This window comes from Dendrobates tinctorius, unplaced genomic scaffold, assembly GCF_039654945.1.
Source record: "Dendrobates tinctorius isolate UK_male_01 unplaced genomic scaffold, ASM3965494v1 ptg000075l, whole genome shotgun sequence".
Classification (NCBI taxonomy): domain Eukaryota; kingdom Metazoa; phylum Chordata; class Amphibia; order Anura; family Dendrobatidae; genus Dendrobates; species Dendrobates tinctorius.
In genome coordinates this window covers 45,966,959-45,992,523 of record NW_027361743.1, presented here as the reverse complement: position 1 = coordinate 45,992,523, position 25,565 = coordinate 45,966,959, and the positions used below count along the sequence as shown (strand labels likewise).

At 43.3% G+C, this 25,565-nt stretch overlaps 1 protein-coding gene across 8 annotated transcripts in view; it reads left to right on the top strand.

Annotated features, from left to right (window-relative positions):
• SUPT20H (SPT20 homolog, SAGA complex component) overlaps positions 1–25,565 on the top strand; it is a 107,912-nt gene that overhangs the window by 47,312 nt on the left and 35,035 nt on the right. For all 8 annotated transcript variants that reach the window (XM_073583246.1, XM_073583243.1, XM_073583244.1 and 5 more), the window contains 9 exons: positions 120–173; positions 7,907–8,046; positions 10,458–10,617; positions 10,718–10,774; positions 12,381–12,452; positions 17,290–17,447; positions 19,480–19,512; positions 19,698–19,815; positions 19,907–20,012. In XM_073583246.1, coding sequence (XP_073439347.1) covers positions 120–173; positions 7,907–8,046; positions 10,458–10,617; positions 10,718–10,774; positions 12,381–12,452; positions 17,290–17,447; positions 19,480–19,512; positions 19,698–19,815; positions 19,907–20,012 — 898 coding nt within the window. The remainder of the gene's footprint in view (positions 1–119; positions 174–7,906; positions 8,047–10,457; positions 10,618–10,717; positions 10,775–12,380; positions 12,453–17,289; positions 17,448–19,479; positions 19,513–19,697; positions 19,816–19,906; positions 20,013–25,565) is intronic.

The window sequence follows — 25,565 nt, the reverse complement described above, 5'->3', positions numbered from 1 at the left end:
TGGAAAAACCCATTTAACTTGCATAGTAACATACATAAAAAGACATAAGATGTACAAAAAAAGCTTGGAACCTTTATTTGCTAATGTAAACCCTTTTTTTTTTTTTTTTGGCTCCCCAGACTCTAGTTTCTGACATACATGCCATCACCAGTGACAATCATAAATGGACACAGGTAAATGTTTCCACCTCTGAAAGTGACATTATAGCATATTTTGCCTGTAGACAAGTACAGTGATAACTTTGTGTCCTGTTTGTAAACACTAAAAAGTTATTGAAGATTGTTCAAGAAAGTATAATTTTATTTCGGCTTCACCATTCACTGAGTCACTTTGTCCATCTGGCTAATCGATACTCGGACACCTCCGCTCTTCGCCAGTCCTTACATTGGCTGCCCATTCATTATAGGATCCAATTCAAAGTACTTGTTCTCACCCACAAAGCTCTCCACAGTGCAGCACGCCCCTACATCTCTTCCCTCATTTCTGTCTATCGGCCTAGCCGATCGCTGCGCTCTGCAAACGATTTTCGACTAACCTCTGCACTAATCTGTACCTAGAATCATAGAATCGTAGAGTTGGAAGGGACCTCCTGGGCCATCTGGTCCAACCCCCTGCTCAAAGCAGGATTCGCTAAATCATCCCAGTCAGATGTCTGTCCAGCCTCTGTTTGAAGACTTCCATTGAAGGAGAACTCACCACTTCTCGTGGCAGCCTGTTCCACTCATTGATCACTCTAACTGTCAAAAAGTTTTTTCTAATATCTAATCTGTGTCTCCTCTCATTCAGTTTCATCCCATTGCTTCTAGTCTTTCCTTGTGCAAACTCCAAGACTTCTCCCGTGCTGCTCCTATCCTCTGGAATGCTCTACCCCAAGAAATCAGGACTATCCACAATTTGCATAGTTTTAGGCGCTCCCTCAAAACACATTTGTTCAGAGCGGCCTATCACATTCACTAATCAAAGTCATTCTCTGTGTAAGTGTGCGTGTGTAGCCCATTCACTATCTCCATCCATCCTTCACTCCCTCAAGATGGCTGGACCATCATTGTAAATACATCATTGTAAATACACACCTGTACTTTGTATCTCCCCCACCTCATTGTAGATTGTAAGCTCTCACGAGCAGGGTCGTCTTATTTTGCTTTAATTATTGTATTGTTAACGTTGTTACTTATGACTTGTGTTTTGAAACTTTTAAACTGTAAAGCGCTGCGGAATATGTTGGCGCTATATAAATAAAGATTATTATTATTTGTGACTGAGGTGTCCTGCATCAGCACCAATTTACCAGTCCTGATTCTTTTAGCAACCTGTGGCAATTTTACTGATGAAGGACTGAAGCTGTGTATACAGTATAGGAAGCACTGCCAGTGCTTCCTTCTCCTGTACCCAGCGATCATGTGATCACCCCTTGCTGAGGAGGAGGAGGAGCTGGGTCCTAACAGACCCAAATCAGTTCTGCTGTCCAAGCATGAGGCTGAACATGCTCTGTAACTGGTGCTAAAATACAGGAAAAATTGGCAATGTAAAAATGGATTTTAATATTTAAATGGTTTTTCTAACTTTATGGGGGGGGCATAATGTGTGAAATAAATTTAATAAGGAAGTAAAATGAAAAATAAAGCAAAATTAGTTTAAATAGCCTTTGACTGTCAGAATAGCTTTTTCTAGCACTGACCTTGCTGAAATAAGACACATGTCCAATATATAAAAATAACTTCTTGGAAAGAAGAACAGAATGTAAAATACATCTGCGTTATTCTGTTCAGTACTATGTTGACATTATGCACCTAGGAGGATAAAAAATAGTCCCGTTTTTCAATTATTTTCCTACTGTAGTTTATAAATTGTAAGATGAAGCTCATGGCTTATTAAGATATCAGCAGATGGCATCAGGTGTAATACTAGCCATGGATATTATATTTTGTCACTTTTCCCCTGCATGAAAAGGCTCGAATTGTCCAAATGTGCGGGTGTTGTGGTATCTGCTATAATCTGGCTTCGTTTAGTCCCTGGTAGTAGGCAAATAAGATGAAACAGAGAAATTCCTACTTCTTGGATCTTTGATTTTCCCAAAGTAGATATCGGGGGGGCTTCCATAGACTTAGCCTGAATTGTAATGTCTATGGTCAGATTAAGGGCTCGTGCAGGTGGCCGTATAAATCAGACGAGTTTTAATGGATCTCAGTTGTACCCATGTTTTATGTTTCTGTGCTCGTCTGATTTAATTATTTTTTATCCTTGGATTTGCCTCCGAATCAGATGGCTCTCGCTCATTCATGTCTGTGGGTTTGTGGAAAACATTGGACCACACTTTGATGACATCTGAGTGCAGTTCGATTTTTTTTTTTTTTTTTTTTTTTTTTTTTTTTTTTCCCCCCTCACTTCTTTTTCTCCACCTCTGGAAAAAAATCAAACAGATCAGAGTGTGATTAGCATAATTGGACCGATTTTTTTTTTTTTTTTTTTTTTTTTTTTTTTTTTTTTTTCTCTCGGATGTAGAGAACAGTCGTGTGACCTTAGCCTGAGGATGAGAAACCTGTCATGCAGCCAAATATGGCACTATGCCACTGCTACGTTGCATCACAGTGCGAGTGGATGGGGACGTATTGTGGCTTGCAAGTCGCTATAAATCTAAATGAATCCGACATTTTGTGACTTGTTTGTTGCAGTAAACTGCGGGCCGCCATTTGACGTCGCTCATTGGCGCTATACTGAGGTATTACCGCGGCATAGTGCCATCTTCGGTTCCGACACACGGCTGAAGCTGCCATGTACCCTCATCATGAAGCAGTTGACGCAACATAACGTCGCATTGCTTATCCCCGGCAGGCTGCCCACTGCTTTAATGGAGCTGTAGTGCGCTGCGCACAAGACCAATTCTCCAGTCATCAGTTTAAGGCTATGTGCCCACGTTGCTTTTTTTGAAGCAGAATATTCCTGAGCGGAAACGCACACCCTCTTCCCGGGAAAACGCATGCGTTTTATGAAGCGCTTTTGTAAGCGTTTAAGCATGCGTTTTCCTAAGCGTTTTTGCGCTACAATTGTATGTATGCGGAAACTCACGCGTTTCCGCAAAATTAATGAACATGCTGCGTTTTTTTTTTGCTGAGCGTTACCGCAGCAGAAAAAAAACACACCATTAGCACAACATGTGAGGATTCAATTATGATTACATGGGATGCTTTTCTTAAGCGTTTCTGTGGCGCCCCTGAGGGCTCAGTCGCCACAGAGGTACTGCACCTCCTCCTGATGTGTGGTGCCCCACCTTCCAGGTAAGTTGGAGGCTCCTGACTATGCTCCAACACCTGCATCCCACACAGCAGAGTAGTTCAGCAAGCCACATTGCGGCTCCCTGCTTGGAGTGTAGCAGAGCACCTTTGGTGGCTCCCTGCTTGGAACACGAAACGTGCTGGGAGGCGGGTGGAGTTAGAATACATAAAAGAGCGGGAAGGTGTAGGATTTGAGGTCAGTCGGTCAGTGAGTGAGAGGGAGTCACTCAGAGAGGAGTGAGGGAAGAAGATCCCTGAGAGAGGGATGGAGGAAGGAGGTGCTGCAGCACGGGAAAGGAAAGAAGGAGAAAGACATTGAACTGAAACCTGATCTTCCCTGAGAAGGACACTAATGGTTCTGCAGCAGACACCGGTGGAGTAGTGGACTGTAAATGCACTACTCCCATCTAAGGCCTCTTTCACACTTCCGTTTATGACCATCAGTCAAAATCCGCCAGGTTTTAAAAAAAACGGATCCGCCATTTTTTATTTTTTTTTTTTTTTGCGGATCCGTTTTTTTCCCCCATTGAGTTGCATTACTGGCGGATCTTGACGGATGGCCATTCGTTGGATTCGTTTTTGTGAGGATCCGCAAAATTTTTTGCATCCGCCGGCATGCCTGGACGGACCTTGCAATGTTTTTTTTGTTGTTGGATCCGCATTTTCCAGTGCGCATGCCCGGAGAAAGGAAGTCAGGGAGAAAATTAACCCTGAATCCTTTCTGGCGGACGAGAAAAATTCTCTCGCTCTCTCGCTCGCTCTCTCCACAGATCCGTCAAAAAACGGATCCTGTGCCATCCGTTCACATCAGTTAGGAACGGATCCACCTTTTTGGCGGATTTAAACTGACACAAAAAACTGAAGTGTGAAAGAGGCCTAAGACTTGGGGGCACAACAGCAACATTGATAGTGAGCCAGGACTCAGGAGTAAGGAGTCCCCGAAGCAGGCTACAGCTGTCTGCCGTACAAGTAGAGTTCTTGGGAACATCTGTCAGGAGGCCCTCCAGTGTAACTCAGTACTAGGAGTACTTCACACTTAAAGGCGCTATAAGAGGAGACGTTCAGAAAGGCACATGTTGGCGGAGTGTTGGAAGCGAGCATTCCATCTGGCTTGGAGGTTGATTGAGTCCCTGACCCGGAGGACACGGCACGGAGGCAGGCACCTGTGTGTACTACAGACTGTGAGTAAAGCTTTGGCACTACAAGCCCTGGTGTCCTCCATTCATTCCCGCGCCAACACACCTGGTACCGCTGCATCTGGGTACCAGCTTCTACACCGCTTGTGCCTCTCTTCTCCCCCTACATTCACACTGCCCTGGGACTACAGCTCCACCTGTGGGGAGCTTCACCATCTTGGCTGCAACACACCACCAGCCCCAGAGGATCTGCATGCAGCATCGGCTTAACATCTCTCTTGCCGAACACCACAGGTGGCGTCACAAACTATTCATCAATTCTATTTAATTGTTCTTTCACCCCCTTTTGCCATGGAGCCCCAGGGCCACGGACCGGGTCACAGCTTCCGTGACAACTCCCATTGAGATCAACGGGCCCGGTGCCGAGTACCCCGATAGCCCTGGCCGTGCTCTCCATTTCCGCGGCAGAAACGCGCGTATAAAAGCGCCGGAGAAACAAAAAAAAAAAAGCAACGTGGACACACAGCCTTAAAGATGGTCAGTGGTCGGACCCCCCAGCATTCTGCACCCATTCTCCTATGCTGTGGGTCGGTGACTAGTCCTTATGGCAGCCAACCCACATGAGTAGCCACCTCATACATTTATCTGCTGTTCAGAACCCACACCACAGTGCCATTATTGATTATTTTTTCAGCTTGAGGCGAGGACGTGTTACTATAGCAGCTTCTGCCTCTTGTCGTGTTTTCCCCGGTCACGTCACGGCAAATGACGATGACCTCTTTAGTTTATTTGGAGACGAGCCCTCCGCGGCACACATGCTGTAGACTGGCGGACGCTCAGACATGAGGCAAATGTCGGCAGCAATAAATGTGCCGTTGCTTTGACAGTAGATTAATGCCAGAGCCGCGCATGGAAAAAGTCTTTTCTGGCAGGTGAGTGCCTGAGAGGACTGATTGTGAGGTGAATAATTGCAGTCCGCTCCCCCTGTTAAAAAAGAGGCACCAGAAAGTTTCTCTAGACTTCTATGAAACAAATCCAAAATGTAAAAAAATCCAAAGTGGAAAAAAAGAGGCGGCCTGAATAAACCGCGCTGACCAGAAAAAAACGCACCTTCGGCAGTCCATATAATAAAAAACGTCTTTAATAAGCCTGATGAAGTGGCTGGTTTTGCCACGAAACGCGTAGGCTTATTAAAGACCAGTGATCCCGACCAGCGATATGATGCGGTCAGGATCGCTGGTGCATCGCTAAGTGGTCGGTAGTGAGCTGCCACACAGGCAGATCTCACCAGCGACATCACTGGGGACGGGGGTCGCTACTTACCTGTCAGACGCGGCGATTCTGCGTCCTCCCGCCCGGCTCCACGCGTCGCTCGTCGGCGCCACAGGAAGCCCAGCAGGAAGTGGCCAACGAGGAATGGTCCAGGAGCTTCTCGTGCGATCAGCGATAACCAGTGGGGGAGCCGGTCGGAGGTAAGTATCACATGCAGCGATATCGCTAACAATATCGCTATAACGTCACAAAATCTGTGACTTTACAGCAATATTGCTAGCGATATCGCAGTGTGTAACGGGGGCTTAACTGATTGGGCTTGCTTGCTATTGTGGTTCTTCTAGACGATACACCCTATGTGCGCTTTCCATCTTTGTTTTTTCTAGACTTCTATAATATTTGATAAATGGCAAAGATTTCTCAATCTGATTGTTAAAAAAAAAAAAAAATAAACACTTAGTCATGGCAACCAATCGCTGTGCAGCTTTCATGTTACAAAAGCAAAGAGCAGGATTTCTTTTTGATGGGGAACATTTATGAAACTGTATTTGTCACCAACAGCAACCAATTGCAGAGCTGCTTTCATTTTGATTATGTCCTGCCATTGGTTGCTATAGGCAACAAGACCAGATTTTTCTTTTAATACCGCTTTTATAAATCTGCCCCCAATATGATCAGGGAATCGCATACATTATAGCTGGGAATAGAGATGAGCGGACCGGTTAGTAGTGATTCAAATTCATTGCCCGCTTTTCACTATTTGATCTAAGAAAATGACTGGCGGTCTACTGGCCACCATTTTGCTTCATTATAAGGGCTGGAAATGGGTTAAGAAACAATGTTCTTCTCGGCCCTCCCCGTATCTCTGCCGTCGCCGGTGCTCTCGTCCGCTCCCCTGTCCATCTCTTCTCCAGACCTCCGGCACTGCCGTTATTCATTAGACCTCATGTGGTGGGGATTACGTCATTGACATTAATCCATGGGTTGGGTCCCATGTGATGTCGTCTCTCCATCCTTCTCCTTGAGGCTGTGTTCACACGTTGCATTTTTTTTCACAGTTTTACCAAATTAAACGCTTAAAAGAAGCTTCCCATTCATTTTAATGAATTCCGCCCTTCCTGTGCATATTGATGCGTGGTTTTCCGCGAAAAAACCGCAGCATGCTCATTAATTTAATGGAAAATTCAGAATTTCTAGCTATTTTTTTTTTGTTACTGGGGACGCCGGAAAAAAAAACCGCGCGGTTTTTGCGCAAAAACCGCACAGGGAAAAATGTGCGTTTTCTGGGAAGGAGTCCGGTTTTCATGCAGAAATTTTCTGCATACGTGTGCACATAGCCTAAGGGTTGTGTGCACACGTCTCGTTCTTGCAGCGCGGATTGCATGCCTTTTTAGACAGCAGTGAAGGTTGTAGAGAGAGACTTATAATTGCACAACTTCCCCAGATATAATAAAATGACGCCCTATGGAGCTTATTTACAGCTTTTCCCCCCAATTTTTGAAGAACAGCATGTGTCACTGTCTCTTTACTCTGCATAGTCTACCATGAGGAAAGACGACATGCACACGGCTGATCAGCTACTCGAGGACCACACGCTACCCCTAATCTAAAGGGGGTTTTACACATAGCGATATCGCTATAACGTCACCAATTTTGTGACGCAGCAGCGATATCGCTATGTGTGATACTTGCCTCCGACCGGCTCCCCCGCTGTCCATTGCTGATCGCGCGAGAATGTCCAGCTCCATTTCTCGTCTGGCGCTTCCTGCTGGCACCGACAAGTGACGCGTGGAGGCGGGCGGGAGGACGTCAGGATCGCTGTGTGTGAAAGGTGAGTATCGTGCGCTGCGTCGCTGCTGCATCACTGTGAGGTCTTTCTATGTGAAAGCTCACTAGCGATCATTTAGCGATGCACCAGCGATCCTGACCGGGTCGGATCGCGGGTCGGATCGCTGGTGCATCGCTAAATGTAAAGGGGCCTTAAGGGTCGGTGGGATCCCAGTTGATATACCCCAGTAATCAGAATTGATGATAAATCTACTCCATGACACTCTGCGTTGTACATACCTTTCTAAAAACCACTGACCACGAAGACGAGGGAATCTGGACAATCTTATCTTTTATTTTAGCGCCTTATCATTTCTTTTAAACTATATTTTTAAATTAGTCTGGAATAAAAATATCGACATTTAAATATTTTTCTGCTCCATTGTTCTCCCCATCTAGGAGGACAAGCTGCAGTTGGAGAGTCAGCTTATCTTGGCCACTGCCGAACCGTTGTGCCTTGACCCATCAATATCTGTTACCTGCACTACAAACCGCCTGCTGTACAACAAACAGAAGCTGACCACGTGGCCCATGAAACGGTGGGAACCGCTTTGGTGATATTCAGTGGCGTTCTGTACTTGTCTTGTGCATATAGCTCGGTACATTATGTTTTATGGATCCATATAATGTCTACGCTCACTCATTGAAGCTAAACTGATGCTTCAGGTGAATGCACCCGGTGGAGTTTGGCACCCTGGCATTCCATTGTGAAAAAGCTGATGGCCCTCAATTTATTATGACTCACATTTTGTACACCAGTCTTTAATGAGCGGCGTGCAAGCGTACAATGCACCAAATTCAGTAAATGGGAGTCCTGGACTTTAATGACTTATCCTAAAAATAAGCCGTAAATATTAATGTCCGGTTGGGGGTGGACGCAGCTGGGTGCTGCACATCCGCCCCCCTATTCAGTTCAATAGTTGGCGGATGTGCAGTCCCTGACAGCAACCACCATACTGTTGACGGCGCTGTGCAGCTACATAAGGCTAGGTTCACATTTGGGGTTGAGTACACAGCGTATCGTCTGCAATTGCATGCATGCGGTTGCGACCGATTGGCAAGTGCTATTTTGCCGGCGAATTTCTGAATGTACACAAACCTTGCCCAATGGTCGTGTCTTATGTAAATTCTTGCATATGCAAACGCAAAGCGTACGCATGCATTCCCACAGACTGTAATGCGTTGTTTAGACACATTCCTTCTGCAAGAGTCCACATGCGTTTGGAGGCGGCAATTTGCCGCCTCCAAAATTGCAACATGTTACGTTAGCCGTGCCCCACCGCACAACCCGAAACGACGCATGCGTAAGCGAACGCATACAAACGCATGTACCTGCGTCCACAACGGTTAAAGATAGGAAAACGCAACGCATGCGGATGTATGCGACAGAAATCCTGCGGACACAACGCAAATGTGAAACCGGCCTAACTGAGCAGTTCTGGGCGTCGCAGACACCGATAACTGATCAGCGAAGGTGGCGGGTGTCACACCGACTCCAATCAGACACTGATAAATTGATGACCGAGCCTAAGGATAGGCCATCATTGTTAAAGTCCCGAAAAACCCCTTTAAAAGGTGGACGCCACTTAATGAATTTGACGCATTTTATTAATGGCATTCGCCTCGGCAGAAATGCTACTCCATCACCCAGCCCCACCTATGGGCTTAAAATTGTGCAACTTTACAAAGTGTTTTGTTCCAGTTTTCTGATCGGGCCCCCCTCCTTTTCTGTGTAACACGGTGCTTGGCATAATGTGGTCGCCCTCACGTATGTACGTTTAACTCCTGGCTTGAGCATGATGCGTCTATGGCAAAAACGTATCGCCATTTAAAGGGGTTCTCCAGTATGTGATGTTGAAAAGGATTCTCTGGGCAAATTTTTTCAAATCTATTTGAACATATGATGCTAATCCTTAAGCTGAGAGCGGCTGCGGGTTGTCAGAGCGGTGGTGGTCCGCTCTGTTTACATCCGGCCGCTGCAGTGGCTGCTCGGTACTGATCAATGAGGCTGCTAGGTGCCACCCCTCCACCTGTATTGGGATGCAGGGTCATTAGTATCACTTGCCCAAAGAGCACCTTTAATTATTGGCAATTTTTTTGCCTTTTTGTGGTTGTAGGGGTGTCTCAAAAACACAGCACTTCAGAATAAGTTGCTGCAGCTTTTATGTTCAGGCACCCATTGGTCCTGGAAATCCATTCATGAGACAATGCTGACAGTAGGAAACGGGTCGCCTTATCGGGGCTTTAATTCCTTGTAAATGGGGCTACCATATGTATTGTTAAAAAAGAGAAATTATGTTCTTTCCTCTATTTCAACTCTTTCGGGAATGAGCTGAGCCAATATTTCCTTAATTTGACAAAACATTTATTTTGTGTATTTTTTTATGTATATACTTCTTTTTTTGTTTTTTATCGACTTAAAAAAACGTGGGTTTTTCTTATTTTTAATACGGTTTGTCATATGTCAAAAGCCCAGTAATTAAAAAAAAAAACAAAAAACAAACAAACAAACAAAAAAAACAGAAAAACACATGAGATGGCTAAAGTAGCATAAGGATATAAAAAATATATGTAAAAGTTGGACATGGTAATTAGCGATGAGTGAACGTGCCGGGATAAGATGTTATCTGAGCATGCTCAGGTGCTAACAGTGTCTTCGGCGTGCTCTAAAAATATGTTCTAGTCCCTGCAGCTGCATGTCTTGTAGCTGTTCGACAGCCCAAACACATGCAGGGATTGTCTGTTTGTTAGGTAACGGGGACTAGAGCATATTTTTCGAGCACGCCGAAGACACTGTTAGCACCTGAGCATGCTCGCATAACACCTTATCAGAGCACATTCGCTCATCACTAATGGTAATCATTTTGTGCAGGCCTCCGCAGCCAGGGTAAGCACTCATCCATGATAATTGCTGCCAGTCTGTATTGCTTAAAGTGGTCTTATATTTTAGGTGCCTGAAGCGCTACTCCAGACCAGCTCTGAACAGGCAGCAAGAATTATCCAACTGTCCCATCCCGCCACAGCTCAAACTTCTAGATTACCTACATAAGAGGAAGGAAAGGAAAACCACACAACCTCAGTTTGACCTAAAAATATCAAAAACTGGAAACGTAAGTCGCTGGGATTTATCTTTGATGCTACGAAGTTTGATATTTGGTGTCTGTGATCACTGACCTTTTTTATACATATAGTCTCCTTCTTTTTTTTTAGTATGTCGATTTATGGAAACAAAATTCTTGCTCCCTTGCCGTGCCCTCTGAAGTGGATGTGAGTATGACCTGGACTGATCAGCTTCACCCATGTAGACTTGCTGTATCCAATTCATTTAAGTGTCTCAGTAGGTTCACCTAGGGGGTTGTGTAGGTGCTTAATCCAGACCAATCTAATATTTAGAATTCTGTAGGCTTCAGGGCTGAAATCTCCCATGATCCTTGCTGGATCAAGGTTTCAATAGAGTTTGATCTTCCGATTTGCATTCTGGCGTATGTCCAGTTTTACATCAGGTGTATAGTAATCTAATGTAGGAAAAGCTAAAGGTGCAGGCAGATGGGCTAATCTTGTCCTGGTAACAAGGGTTGATCGGCCCTGCTTTGCTGGTGTGTTACCACATGCCAATGAGTACTTATGAAAAGAATAATTAACAGGATACTGTATGTGAAAAGAACTATTCTATTATCGGCAGCATATCACCTCTGTACTTGGGGTAATGAGCTGCTGATAGTGATAATTTTTATGCCGGCATAAAAATTATCATGTGATCACCTGACAATCGAGCATTTTGCAGATTTGTTGGACAATCACCAGCATGTTTACACGGGCCGATAATCAAGGACGAGCAATTCTCAGCCAGTCTACGTTAATCATGACTCTCAACTTAGTTTGTGTGTGACTGTCCACCAACTTGTTGATGGTTTCCTGCAGAAACCAGTATAATATTGGTCTTTGGACTAGAATGCAACTAAAGAGCTAGCACAACATAAGTAATGCAATGTGTTTACAAAGAACACTTATTAATTGGTGATTATAGATGTGTCGGCATGCAAGTTCTTTCAAGTATTTTCTTATCGCGTCCAACCTCTTTTAGAAAAGGGTGCCGCAGCAAGTCAGACGGGAAAGATTATTTTTGCTCATAAAGACGTCTCCTAAAGAAGAAAGCCCCCTCCGCCACATCCATATGCCCCTAACAGGAGATATGAATACATGTGAGGATCTGGTGTAAGCACCATTTCTATATTTCTACATGGATCCTTTTAAAGGGAACCTGTCATGTGAAAAAATGTGATTAACCTGCAGATATGGGGTTAACCTGTAGTATAATAGTTCTGTGAACCTGCCTGACGCTGATTCTTAGAGCCCCGATTCTAGGAGGAAATGAACTTTATTCCTCCAGGTAGTGTCTGGGGTTCAGTCACTGCTGTGGATATAGAGAGCTGCAGCTGTAACCGCACCCCAGGCCCTGACTGACAGCCAGCTCTAATTGTGATCCTGCTGTCAGTCAGTGCCGGGGGCGGTGTTACACAGAGCGGTGACAGAACGTATGTCAGGGCCACCCTCTAGGCTAAAACCCGAACGCTGTCGCATGGAATAATGTTCATTTCCTCTCGGCAGCGGTGCTCTTAGTGCTGGCGCCGGGCAGGTTCAGATCGCTGTAAACCTGCAGATTAACTCCGTATCTGCAGGTTATTAGCGTTTTTTCACTTGACAGGTTTCCTTTAATGTGTAATTTTATGTAATACTTGAAAGAAGGTCTTGCATATTTCAACCCCCAAAGTTGGTCTGTATCCATATGACCGGATCATCGTTCTGAATGTTCAGCCGTCCCTTACATTCACAGGTTAATTGGCTCTTGGCTTTTATTTTTTTTTTCGTTTAGGTTGAAAAATATGCAAAAGTGGAAAAATCTATCAAACTTGACGACTCTCAACCTACTGTCTGGCCAGCAGATGTGAGTAATCCGTTCCCTTCTCTTGCCACGATTTGCTTTGTCACTGGTGTTCTAGTGGAGGGCCTCTGTGCAGTGTGAAGCCTCTTGGCTGAACGGACACGTTTTCTCCTGGTCACGTCACCTAATTGATATGATTGGTGCTTCTGGCGCTGGTGTCTGCCATGTAAGCACGACCATTTATATGCTGTAATCGGTTCAATCGCAGGTTTTATGGGATGATGCCAAAGGCCTGTGAAGATTGTTAAAGTTTGAAAGTGAGATCCAGTTATAATGACCATTGGGCGATGCTGACGAGATCGCATTAATGAAGCCTGACTTCAGACCACCACTGATTCCAGAATGAAAAGGCTAAATTGAGAGATGAAGGCCCTTTGACACTGCTCGGAGATTACTGTGACTGAAAGCCTGACCTTACCTGGAATGGTTAAATAAAATTGGAGGCAGTGTTGGCCCTCGGCATTAATGCACCAGCTCTACGTACCAGTGGCCATCTTTCTTTCTTCTGTGTTTTTTTTTTTGTTATGCTCCAGAGTAGTGGTACATTTTGATCAATGGTTTTGCAAAACACTTTGCCCAGAATTGGTTGGACAGTGTTTCCTAGCTTCCTTTCCTGTTTAATTTTATTTATGACACACATTTGGCACACAGTTTATTGAAATCCGTCGCTCCCATTTAACATGGATGACGTTCTCTTATTCACCCGCATGCGCACTGCGACGCTATGATTAACAGGTATTGACCGAAGGTGAACGTGCATATTGTGTTAAAACCAACCAACGCAGTAAGTCTTTTTTTTTTTTCATTTGCGCATGCGCGCTCTAACCTTGCGACTGACATTAGTTGACTGAATTTGCGCGTGCCCACTTTGCAAATATTTGCCTTGATACCCGGCTTCGTTTGTTCATGCGCGGTGCATCGCGGGTTGCCGCGATGATCGGGATATCCCGCGCATGTGCATTGTGTATTTGAAAGAACTTTATTTACATCTCACTGGCACAAACACACTGACAAAGATGGCGGCCGCCATCCTGATCATCGATACATGCTACTCCCAATGGTGGGTAATTACTACCTAATTATTTACATATTTGTATGGTGTGTGTATGCATGTGTGTATGTATGTATGCGTATATATAATATATATATTGTGTGTGTGTGTATATGTATATATATGTGTATATATATATATATATATATATATATATATATATATATATATATCCCCATATGCAAAAAACGAGGCAGACATTTCCCCTGAGGAAGTCACACACGTCGGTGGCAATATGCGTGGTGTCGCTCCCTTTCCAGCATGGCTTCGCCTGCGTTTTCCTCATTCTTATATGTGCAGGGGGTTGGTGGTCTGCTTTCTCTGGATGCACAATCTCCCTGGAATTATCCGATGTGCGCCTTTGTTACATTCCAATAGGGTTCTATCATTTTAAATGATCTAACCCCTTCTTGCCTTATTTTCTGCTTGCATCCATGTACTTTCTATTTCTGTTTTGATCCTTTTTTCTATATTATACGATCATGTGTTGTAGGATCCATACGTAGAACCTTTCTGTTTAAACTTAATTCAGCCGCTTCATTGCAGGCGCTGTTCATTTTCGTTATTGTTTCTTTACGTGGCGCTGTGAATTTAGACTCTTCATCTGTTGGGCAATATTATTATTATTATTTATTATTATGGCGACGTTTATTCCATGGCGCTTTACATGTGAGGAGGGGTATACGTAGTATATACAAGTACAGGAATCCTAAACAATACAAGTCATAACTGGTACAGGAGGAGAGAGGACCCTGCCCGCGAGGGCTCACAATCTACAGGGGATGGTTTTCAGCATGTGTCTTTCTATGTCGCATAAATAACATGCTGCTGGAGATCCCATTCACCATTTGGTGTTTATGGCTTTTAGGTGGCGCCCCCCTCTTTCTCTTTTACATACCTGGTCTTATAATCCAAGAAATACGATGTGTGTATGCTGGTCATGGATCCTGCAGAATGTTATCAGACACCGGCTTTTGATTTCAGCCAGGTGTTTGAGAAAAACCTACTGTAAAAGCAGCACGGGTGACTAGTCAGACAGGCGGGTCCTCGGCGGCTTCTCCACGCCTGCTGCACTGAAGTGATGGGTCTCTTTCTATACACGCACACAGAGAGAAACCTGTCACTCAAGGGAAAGCTGCCAGGGGACCCGCCTCTCTGACTAGTCACTTGTGCAGCTCACTAGCCCTTCTGGTTTTAAATAGAGAACAAAGAGGAAAAAGAGTCCAAAGCTACATGAAAAATTATCATTTTATTAAATATTCAGAAGCACGAGAGAACAGGATAAAAATCAGGCAAAAATATAGTCAAAAGAGGATATTAACCAAAATACCCAGAACAATAACAGACTGATTGACAACAACAGGGGTCACTCATGTGTAACAGGTTTGAGGGTTGAAGTAGCTAGAATAATAACATATACCGGGCCATATTTCTCATGTAAAATGCCAAAATTGATACACAGTGCTAGTTATGCCCAAGAACCCCCAAAAGAGAGCTGAATGGGAGTAGCAGGTAGGTAAAAAAGCCCATAAAGTTAACTCGTCAAACGGTACTAGCCTGGGGATTGTCAGGCACACGGCACATGAGTGAAAGCAAGTTATTGCTCGCCCTCCGAGGAAGCGGATTTGCCGCGAAACGCGCGTTGGGGTTCCCTGATTCACACATAGTAAGGTCTGTCATGATGGGTACGTTTGTGAGGTTTGAACCTCTATTCGTTTTCTACTTACCGGGTTAGTGTGCAATAACTTGCTTTCACTCATGTGCCGTGTGCCTGACAATCCCCAGGCTATTACCGTTTGATGAGTGAACTTTATGGGCTTTTTTTACCTATCTGCTACTCCCATTCAGCTCTCTTTTGGGGGTTCTTGGGCATAACTAGCACTGTGTATCTATTTACTATCCTCTTTTGACAATATTTTTGCCTGATTTTTATCCTGTTCTCTCGTGCTTCTGAATATTTAATAAAATGATAGTTTTTCATGTAGCTTTGGACTCTTTTTCCTCTTTGTTCTCTATTTCCAAATGAGTCGGTCCTACTTTCCATATTTTTGGGTGCTATTTGTGCATTGCACTGTTTTTTGAAATTTATTTTCAAATATGTTTGATTGGAGAATCTGTATTCTATTAACTGCTTCTGGTTTTAAAGTCTGCTTTTCTCTGGAATGCTAGAGGTTTTCAGAGTCAACCATATGTGGCTGAAGTCATACAGCCAGTGTCTGATACATCATGCTGCCAGGGGTTCGGGCAGACTGTATCCGTTGTTAGGTTCCCTTTAAATGCTGTGGTGTGGGAGGATCAACAACGAGAGCGTGGACATTGCATCATGGCTTCTCTCACCAGTGATACTCATCAGTAAATGCATTTTCTACAAAGTTTAAATATTTTACAAAGCTTCTTATAGTCGGTTGTAATATGATTTATGTTATTGGAGAAATAACCTTGTTTCTCCACTTATAAACCACTTCTTCCCCTGCTATCCCCACTCTACTAAAATCTGTTTTGGAATATTAGCTTGCTAAAGGATTAGATTAAAGCAGCCTGTTACATTTCCAGGGGGGGTAGCTAAGTGAGAGACGCACTGACACGTACTAACCCATGCTCCTGCTTTCTACGAAGTGTGTATATCAACCCAGAGCTGGATTCACAGCTGCACAGCTCAGTGCTTTGTCCTTCATGCTGCTGCTTCTTCTGAACTTGTGCTACAAAGAGGAGTTCCGGAATCTCTTCTGTCTGTTCGTGGGTGACATTATAGCAGCTTGTCTCCATCCTTTCTCTGTATAGAGAATAAAAGCACTTTGGAGATGGGCTGCGCGGACTGAAAAGAGACCCTTGTTTCAATACTGTACCGGCGTCTTTTTTTTAAGTAATTTAAAAAAACACAGACAGGGTTTACAAGTATAAAGGGGTATTTATGGCCTGAAATGGGTGCCAAGTTACATGTGGACCACCCAGCTATGGGTGGGTACAGAAATTTGGTCAGGGAAAGATAGAGTCCAGCTTAGCCGCGTGCACTGCTTGACAATCCGGAGCAAAGGAAGCATCCGTGACGCGAACGATTGCGTAGAAAGTAAAATCTCCAAACCCTATTGTTGTGAATAGAAAACACTCCAGTCGGTGAACTAAAACTAGTTTCAGGTAGTGAAACCCTTAATCATGTTGTTTTCTATTAAAACCAATAAAGATGAGGTTTTTTTTTGGATTTTCGTGGAGCTGGATTTTTGCTTCTTTACAGAAATTTAGTAATGGAAATCATAATTATATGGTGGTGGAAAATAAAGTTTTCAATTGAAGAGGTAGTTAGTACAAAATGCAAGAAGAGGAGTTAAAAATTAGGGAAAAAGTTTATAATTAGTGTATAGAGTGGGAAACGAACTAGAGAATGGTAGTGGAAGAAAAGAGTATAAAAAGTGTCGCTTATCGGGTAGAGCCACAGATTGATTAGAGGAAAAGTGAAACCGTAAGATTGTGAAAAAGACAAGAAGGAAATGAGAGATACAAGGGACAGAGGGAGGAATGGTTCAGTTAGGGAGAGAGATGGAGAGGAGGGTAAGTGGATGTGCACTACACTGGTGTGGAAAAGAGTGGTTATAGTCCCTGTACCATAGGCAACCCATGGACCAGGTTGGTGCTGGTCCTGGAAAGAAAGAGCGGTCTTTATTATTATTATTATTATTATTATTATTATTATTATTATTATTATTATTATTTACATTTTTTTATTATCTCGAACAACCTTTTTGGTTGACTCTCTCGGATATTTTACGTTGCGTTTTGTTTTCACATCCACAGGAGACCAAGGAGGACTACATCTTTGAATGTGAGAACAGTACTCCTTTCCAGAAGGCAAAGTTAACCGTTTTTCAGAATGTAGGCAATCCTTTGTATTTTGGTAAAATGCAGGCCTCCACAGGCGACGAAGACGATGCCTTCCACAGCCCTCATTCTCAGTGAGTTCAATCCATTAAGAAGTACAAAAAGGACGATTTCCAGCCAAAATGTAAAAGTGACCAAATGCTAGGAAACAGGCGACAGCCTCCCTTGTGAAATTGAATTTGAGATGGGGTGTGTTTAGTAAATTAGCTGCTCGGTACCTTGACTACTTCTGTACCTCACTGATATCTGGCCATTTGTTGTGTGAAGGCTATTGTATTGGAATTACATGGGCTAGTCCCATCTGGGATATCTTGGGCATGGCCACTGATGATGAGGTGGTCCGTACTGTATGACTGTGATTACAGCTGTACATGTTACCATCCAACTCCTGACGTTACCGATAATCAGAACCTTTTCAATTTCCACTTTATAGACGACCTGTCTTGTATCCAAAAAAAATGATTTTACCTTGTTAAAATCCCCTTACTTCCTTGAACCTGCAGCTGTCTTCTGTTTGTCATATTTTTTTCCCTCCATTGCCAAGTTGAGGTTTTTGGGTTTCTTTTAATCTTCTTTTGGCCCCAAATATGCTTGTGGTCCAACAGGGCGTTTTACCAGAGATTTCTCAGGGGACATATAGTCCTTCCGCCTGGTTGAACACTGATCTGACAACACAGAAACCGGCGGCAGAATCAGGGAAGTATGGGAATGTTGGCAAGGTAGCTAATTTTTTTTATATATATATATAAAATACATGTCAGGTCCTTTTTGAAAGTTGCTTTATGATTGGTGGGGGTCTGACTTCTGGGACCTCCACCAATCCTGAGAAATGGTGTAAACGCATCGTCTGTGTAGCTCTGGGTCCCTTTCAGTCTTTTCCCTGACCTTTTAAGTGCTGCAGCTTATGTTGGACGAGAGCGCTGCTGTGGAGGAAAAATTGAGACTCGACACTACACCACTTGTGCTTCCATTTCATTTTCAGAATTGGAAGGGGGGGGGGGGGTCCCAGACTTCAGACAGCCACTGATTTAAAAAAAAAAAGGTATTGCTAATAGTTATGAGCGAACGTGCTGAGTGACTTTGGAGTGCTAGAACAATATTTTTGAGTCACTGCGGCTCATGTCTCGCAGCTGTTCGACAGCCACAACACATGGAGGGATTGCCTAACAGGCCGCCGCGCGGCCTCGGAACATATTATTTGAGCACGCTGAAGTCACTCTGTTAGCACCCGATCAGAGGACATCTTATCGGAGCACATTCGCTCATCACTAATGACCAGCCATATATCTTTACTTGAGTTTTCTCACTTCGCTCTATGTAATTATATACATTTATTATTCTGCAAAAACAAATTAGAACGGAATACATTACATCAGCATTATCTATGGTCCTCAGAATAGAATACACTGGGACCAAAACGGAACAGATCTTGCGATAGGAACTCTCACTATGAAAACAAGAAGCACAGAGTGTACATCCCATAAAAAAATCTACAATACTGTATTGAAAAATATATAATATCACATGATGTCATAAATACATAATGATTAAGTTCATGAAAAGAGGGGAGGGATAGACAAAAGGATTTGTCATACCGGGCGTGTTCCGGGACTTTGGGAAGGGGGACTATGGGTAAGAGCGGCATTGTTAGTATTTTTGATTTTGCCTTGCACATTTTTTTGGATATTTTCCCAGCACTAGTCTTTTTTGACCTGGGTACTTCACTAAATGTTACTTGGTTATTGCACTTCTCTGTTGGTACTTACAATATCCATTAAGTGTATTTTTAATTTTCTTTGCACTGTTTGGTGACTATTATAATTGATTTGTATTTGCTGCTGCCCTCCCACCCCTATATTTGTATAATGCCAGGCCCGGTATGACATATCCTTTTGTCTATCCCTCGCCTCTTTTCATGAATTTAATCATTATGTATTTATGACATCATGTGATATTATATATTTTTCAATAAAGTATTGTATTTTTTTTTTTTTAAGGGATGTACACTCTGTGCTTCTTGTTTTCATTTATTATTCTGCGTAGGAAATTTTGTTTCCACCTTTACAACAAGTAATTGAGCTGCTATTTTTTTTTCCCCCTTCTCAGATTTCTTATTGGATCTAAAAATGACATTGACCGGTGAGTGCGATCCTTGTGAATGACTCCATGTCTTTAGGATTCATAGTGGATGCGGCTGAAAGCCTCTTTTGTCGTTTTCTCTATTAATTTAAACCATCTTGCATTGTAATCATTAATGATTTGAATCGCATTCAGTCCAAGAGTTCAACCTGCATTCACTAAAATCTCAATTTCTCACCTAACAGAGTCGTCAGTCAGTACCAGGACTTAATTAAAAATGAATCCAAAGGGTTTGTGAAGATGACTTGCTACACCGGAGGACTGTCCAGCCACAATCCTCTCTCCCCAGGCAAGGAGATGGAGGTATGTGTCCGGTGTGTACTGTGATTTGCACTTGTGTCCTTTAGCAATAATATACCAGCAATGATTTTTCATGGCCATCTTTGTTGTTTAGTCAGATGGCATCACCGGCTCCATCCAGTCCTCTATGCTTGGAAAAGGTGTGAAGCACAGACCACCCCCCATCAAACTTCCCTCCAGCTCTGGGAGCAACTCTTCCGGTAAAATCTTTTTTTACTTTGGTCCCTGACTTATAAAATATACTAGCTGAAGAGCCCGGCGTTGCCTGGGCAAAGTAACCAACTGTGGTTAGTTATAACAAATTGTACTGATTATATTGCACATAAAAACCGTGCATCTAATCCTATCCTATGTGATACTGACTGCTGAGCCGTGTATCTAATCCTATTCTGTGTGATACTGTCTGCTGAGCTGTGTATCTAATCCTATTCTGTGTGATACTGTGTGCTGAGCTGCATATCTAATCCAATCCTGTGTTATACTGACTGCTGAGCCGTGTATCTAATCCTATCCTGTGTGATACTGACTGCTGAGCTGTGTATCTAATCCTATCCTGTGTGATACTGACTGCTGAGCTGTGTATCTAATCCTATTCTGTGTGATACTGTGTGCTGAGCTGCATATCTAATCCAATCCTGTGTGATACTGACTGCTGAGCCGTGTATCTAATCCTATCCTGTGTGATACTGACTGCTGAGCTGTGTATCTAATCCTATCCTGTGTGATACTGACTGCTGAGCCGTGTATCTAATCCTATTCTGTGTGATACTGTCTGCTGAGCTGTGTATCTAATCCTATCCTGTGTGATACTGACTGCTGAGCCATGTATCTAATCTTATTCTGTGTGATACTGTCTGCTGAGCAGTGTATCTAATCCTATTCTGTGTGATACTGTCTGCTGAGCCATGTATCTAATCCTATTCTGTGTGATACTGTCTGCTGAGCCGTGTATCTAATACTATTCTGTGTGATACTGTCTGCTGAGCTGTATATCTAATCCTATCCTGTGTGATACTGTCTGCTGAGCCGTGTATCTAATCCTATCCTGTGTGATACTGACTGCTGAGCTGTGTATCTAATCCTATCCTGTGTGATACTGTCTGCTGAGCTGTGTATCTAATCCTATTCTGTGTGATACTGTCTGCTGAGCCATGTATCTAATCCTATTCTGTGTGATACTGTCTGCTGAGCCGTGTATCTAATACTATTCTGTGTGATACTGTCTGCTGAGCTGTATATCTAATACTATTCTGTGTGATACTGTCTGCTGAGCTGTGTATCTAATCCTATCCTGTGTGATACTGACTGCTGAGCTGTGTATCTAATCCTATCCTGTGTGATACTGTCTGCTGAGCTGTGTATCTAATCCTATCCTGTGTGATACTGACTGCTGAGCGGTGTATCTAATCCTATCCTGTGTGATACTGGGCTCCCCCTGCAGTCTGTGTCAGAGGGTGGTCTGTGCTGGCACGGTAATAAATTGTGTTATTTCCAGCTTTACAGAAGGACGATAATGCCATAGAAATGATAAGAATAATAGGCCTCAGTTACCACAACTGTCTAGAAAGAAAACTTTTGCTGATAGCAACCAATCACAGCTCATTTTTCATCTTTTAACCAGCTCTGGGACAGCGTGGCGAGTTTTGAGTGGCGACTTTTGTGTTTCGACTTTTATGTGGCGAGGTTGGTGTATGTGTGGTGAAATGTGTGCTGAGGGCGGTATATGTGTTGAAGCACGTGGTAGTGTGTGGCGCATTTTGTGTGTGTGTTCATATCCCCGTGTGTGGTGAGTATCCCATGTCAGGGCCCCACCTTAGCAACTATGCGGTATATACTCTTTGGCGCCATCGCTCTCATTCTCTAAGTCCCCCTTGTTCACATCTGGCAGCTGTCAATTTGCCTCCAACACTTTTCCTTTCACTTTTTCCCCATTATGTAGATAGGGGCAAAATTGTTTGGTGACTTGGAACACGCGGGGTTAAAATTTCACCTCACAACATAGCCTATGACGCTCTTGGGGTCCAGACGTGTGACTGTGCCAAATTTTGCGGCTGTAGCTGTGACGGTGCGGATGCCAATCCCAGACTTACGCGCGCGCGCACACACACACACACACACACACACACACACACACACGCACACGCTTTATATATTAGATTTTGTTTAGTTCTTATTAGCCCTTATTTACAATGATGGTCTCATTCAGACAACTGCTTTTTTTTCTCTTAGGCCTGTTTCACATTTCAGTTATTTGACGTCAGTCCGGATCCGTTTCCGTTGTGGCACAAACGGATGCCACCGGATCCATTTTTTGACGGATCCGCTTTAGTAGTGAGTGACTGAAATTTAAAGGAAAATGAGTCTGGGGAAAAAGGAGAGAGAAAAATGGCGGATCCGTTTTTTTTTGCAAAACGGCGGATTTTGACTGACGTCAAACAACTGAAGTGTGAAAGAGGCCTTACCTGGAAGAAACAGTACAGATCATTTTTCATAGTGTGCAGAATCCAATTTTCATCCATTTTTCCTCAGTGTGGCATGTGTTTTTTTTTCTTGTATGCAAAAAAAAAAAATTTGCAAGCTGCTTCTACCCCTTAAAAAGTTAGTGACCCATTGATATAAGTGGGCTAGTTTGATAAAAAATGGACATGTGAACAACGATAATAATCTATGTGGAAAATGAAAGTCTTATTGAGGCTTTAATCTGATGAATGATGTAATGGAAATGGATGCCGGGATTATATAGAATGCATGCAGGTGTGTATGCAATTATTCAGGTAAAATGTCCTGCCTCCAGATATAGCGCTTTAGTGTAGTTCGGCCGCCTTACTAAAGGCTACTGTGAGGAAATGGTCTCTATTCTTCCCAGGCGCCATCAACTTTGTCTTAGAGGCTCGACCGGCATGACTTTAGTCGCGTCTCAGTACACAGTGAGTGGAGGCTGTAGGCACGCCCTGGACCTTTGACTGAGAGCTCGCACTGAAGCACATCTGTGCAGAGCGAACTGTCAAAGTGCTGGGGCGTGATTTCAGCCGTCATTCACGATTGACTGACAGGTGACTGTAGCCACACCGGCCGCACCACTGAAAGCTGGCAGGTCCCGGGAGGAGTAAAGTTAATTTCTCTCGCTAGCGGGGCTTTTGGTAAGGCGTGGTAACACTATTACCCTGCAGGTTGACCCTATATTCGCATTTTAATAACATTTTTTGGTACATGACGGGTTCCCTTTTAAATCTATGTATCAGCTAGTAAAACTTGCATACAGTTAACTATACTACATATACACATGTACAGTCATATGTAAAAGTTTGGGCACCCCTATTAATGTGAACCTTTTTTCTTTATAACAATTTTGGTTTTTGCAACAGGTATTTCAGTTTCATATATCTAATAACTGATGGACTCGGTTATATTTCTGGATTCAAATGAGGTTTATTGTGCTAACAGAAAATGTGCAATCTGCATTTAAACAAAATTTGACCAGTGCAAAAGTATGGGCACCCTTATCATTTTCTTGATTTGAACACTCCTAACTACTTTTTACTGACTTCCTGAAGCACTAAATTGGTTTTGTAACCTCACTGAGCTTTGATCTTCATAGCCAGGTGTATCAAATCATGAGAAAAGGTTTTTAAAGTGGCCACTTGCAAGTAGTTCTCCTATTTGATTCTCCTATGAAGAGTGGCATCATGGGCTCCTCAAAACAACTCTCAAATGATCTGAAAACAAAGATTATTCAACATAGCTTTTCAGGGGAAGGATACAAAAAGTTGTGTCAGAGATTTAACCTGTCAGTTTCCACTGTGAGGAACATAGTAAGGAAATGGAAGAACACAGGTACAGTTCTTGTTAAGCCCAGAAGTGGCAGGCCAAGAAAAATATCCGAAAGGCAGAGAAGAAGAATGGTGAGAACAGTCAAGGACAATCCACAGACCACCTCCAAAGACCTGCAGCATCATCTTGCTGCAGATGGTGTCACTGTGCATCGGTCAACAATACAGCGCATGCATAACGCCTTTTTGTATGACCAAACAACTCAATCTTTGTTTCATCAGTCCACAGGACCTTCTTCCAAAATGTAACTGGCTTGTCCAAATGTGCTTTTGCATACCTCAGGTGACTCTGTTTGTGGCGTGCTTGCAGAAACGGCTTCTTTCGCATCACTCTCCCATACAGCTTCTCCTTGTGCAAAGTGCGCTGTATTGTTGACCGATGCACAGTGACACCATCTGCAGCAAGATGATGCTGCAGGTCTTTGGAGGTGGTCTGTGGATTGTCCTTGACTGTTCTCACCATTCTTCTTCTCTGCCTTTCGGATATTTTTCTTGGCCTGCCACTTCTGGGCTTAACAAGAACTGTACCTGTGTTCTTCCATTTCCTTACTATGTTCCTCACAGTGGAAACTGACAGGTTAAATCTCTGAGACAACTTTTTGTATCCTTCCCCTGAAAAGCTGTGTTGAATAATCTTTGTTTTTAGATCATTTGAGAGTTGTTTTGAGGAGCCCATGATGCCACTCTTCATAGGAGAATCAAATAGGAGAACTACTTGCAAGTGGCCACTTTAAAAACCTTTTCTCATGATTTGATACACCTGGCTATGAAGTTCAAAGCTCAATGAGGTTACAAAACCAATTTAGTGCTTCAGGAAGTCAGTAAAAAGTAGTTAGGAGTGTTCAAATCAAGAAAATGATAAGGGTGCCCATACTTTTGCACCGGTCAAATTTTGTTTAAATGCAGATTGCACATTTTCTGTTAGTACAATAAACCTCATTTGAATCCAGAAATATAACTGAGTCCATCAGTTATTAGATATATGAAACTGAAATAGCTGTTGCAAAAACCAAAATTGTTATAAAGAAAAAAGGTTAACATTAATAGGGGTGCCCAAACTTTTACATATGACTGTACAAAACATGTCTATCCACTATGGTAAAATCTGTTTAGTCTGCATCTATTGGGCATGGCAAGTGCTAGATTATCAAATGGTAGATAATCCAGCTTCACGGCAGTGGTAGGCCGCCAGTAGTTTCCGATCCACAGCTCCCGATTTGTACCAGGGGAGCGCAACCCGGGGGCCACATGTGGCTGTTGTGCCATTCTATGCAGCCCCCAATCATTTAGTTATCAATGCTGGCCTGTGTGTGGCTGTTTGATTGTAGTTTCCATATCAAAGAAAAGAGAGGGTGGTACACAGTCATCTCTGCCCCCCCTATACATTTTTAGGAGAATGGAATCCCTTAGCCCTCTGTTAATCCAGAAAGATGTGTGCCAGTTGCAGGTGGCCTTTATGCTTCTGGCTTTTACATTGTAGTTTGCCATTTAAGTTTAAAATGGGGAGAGCCAAATTCACGCATGGCCTACCCCCTCTCCTAAATGTCAACTGGGGGGAAGAGTGGACATTTCTTATTCCCATAGTTACAGGGAACCACTTTCAGACATTTATGGCATATCCTTTTGATATAAGGGTGTTGCCATATTCGACATTTGGGAATGATGGCACATGAGAATGTGGCCCCAGGACCAGAAGTGGTTGTGCACCCCTGGCCTATGAGATACATGAGTGTCGTATGACTTTCAAAGAGAACATACAAGCCCTCGACCTAAAACAATAATTGCTAGATAATAAATGGTACGGTTAGTTGGTTTTGCAAGGGGTTTTCTATAAGACCCTGTTCACAATGCATTTCTGCAGTGTTCGAGGCTAGACGGTTTCTGTGCTCATCTGTAAAGATGGACAGTTTGAGCAGGGCCTAA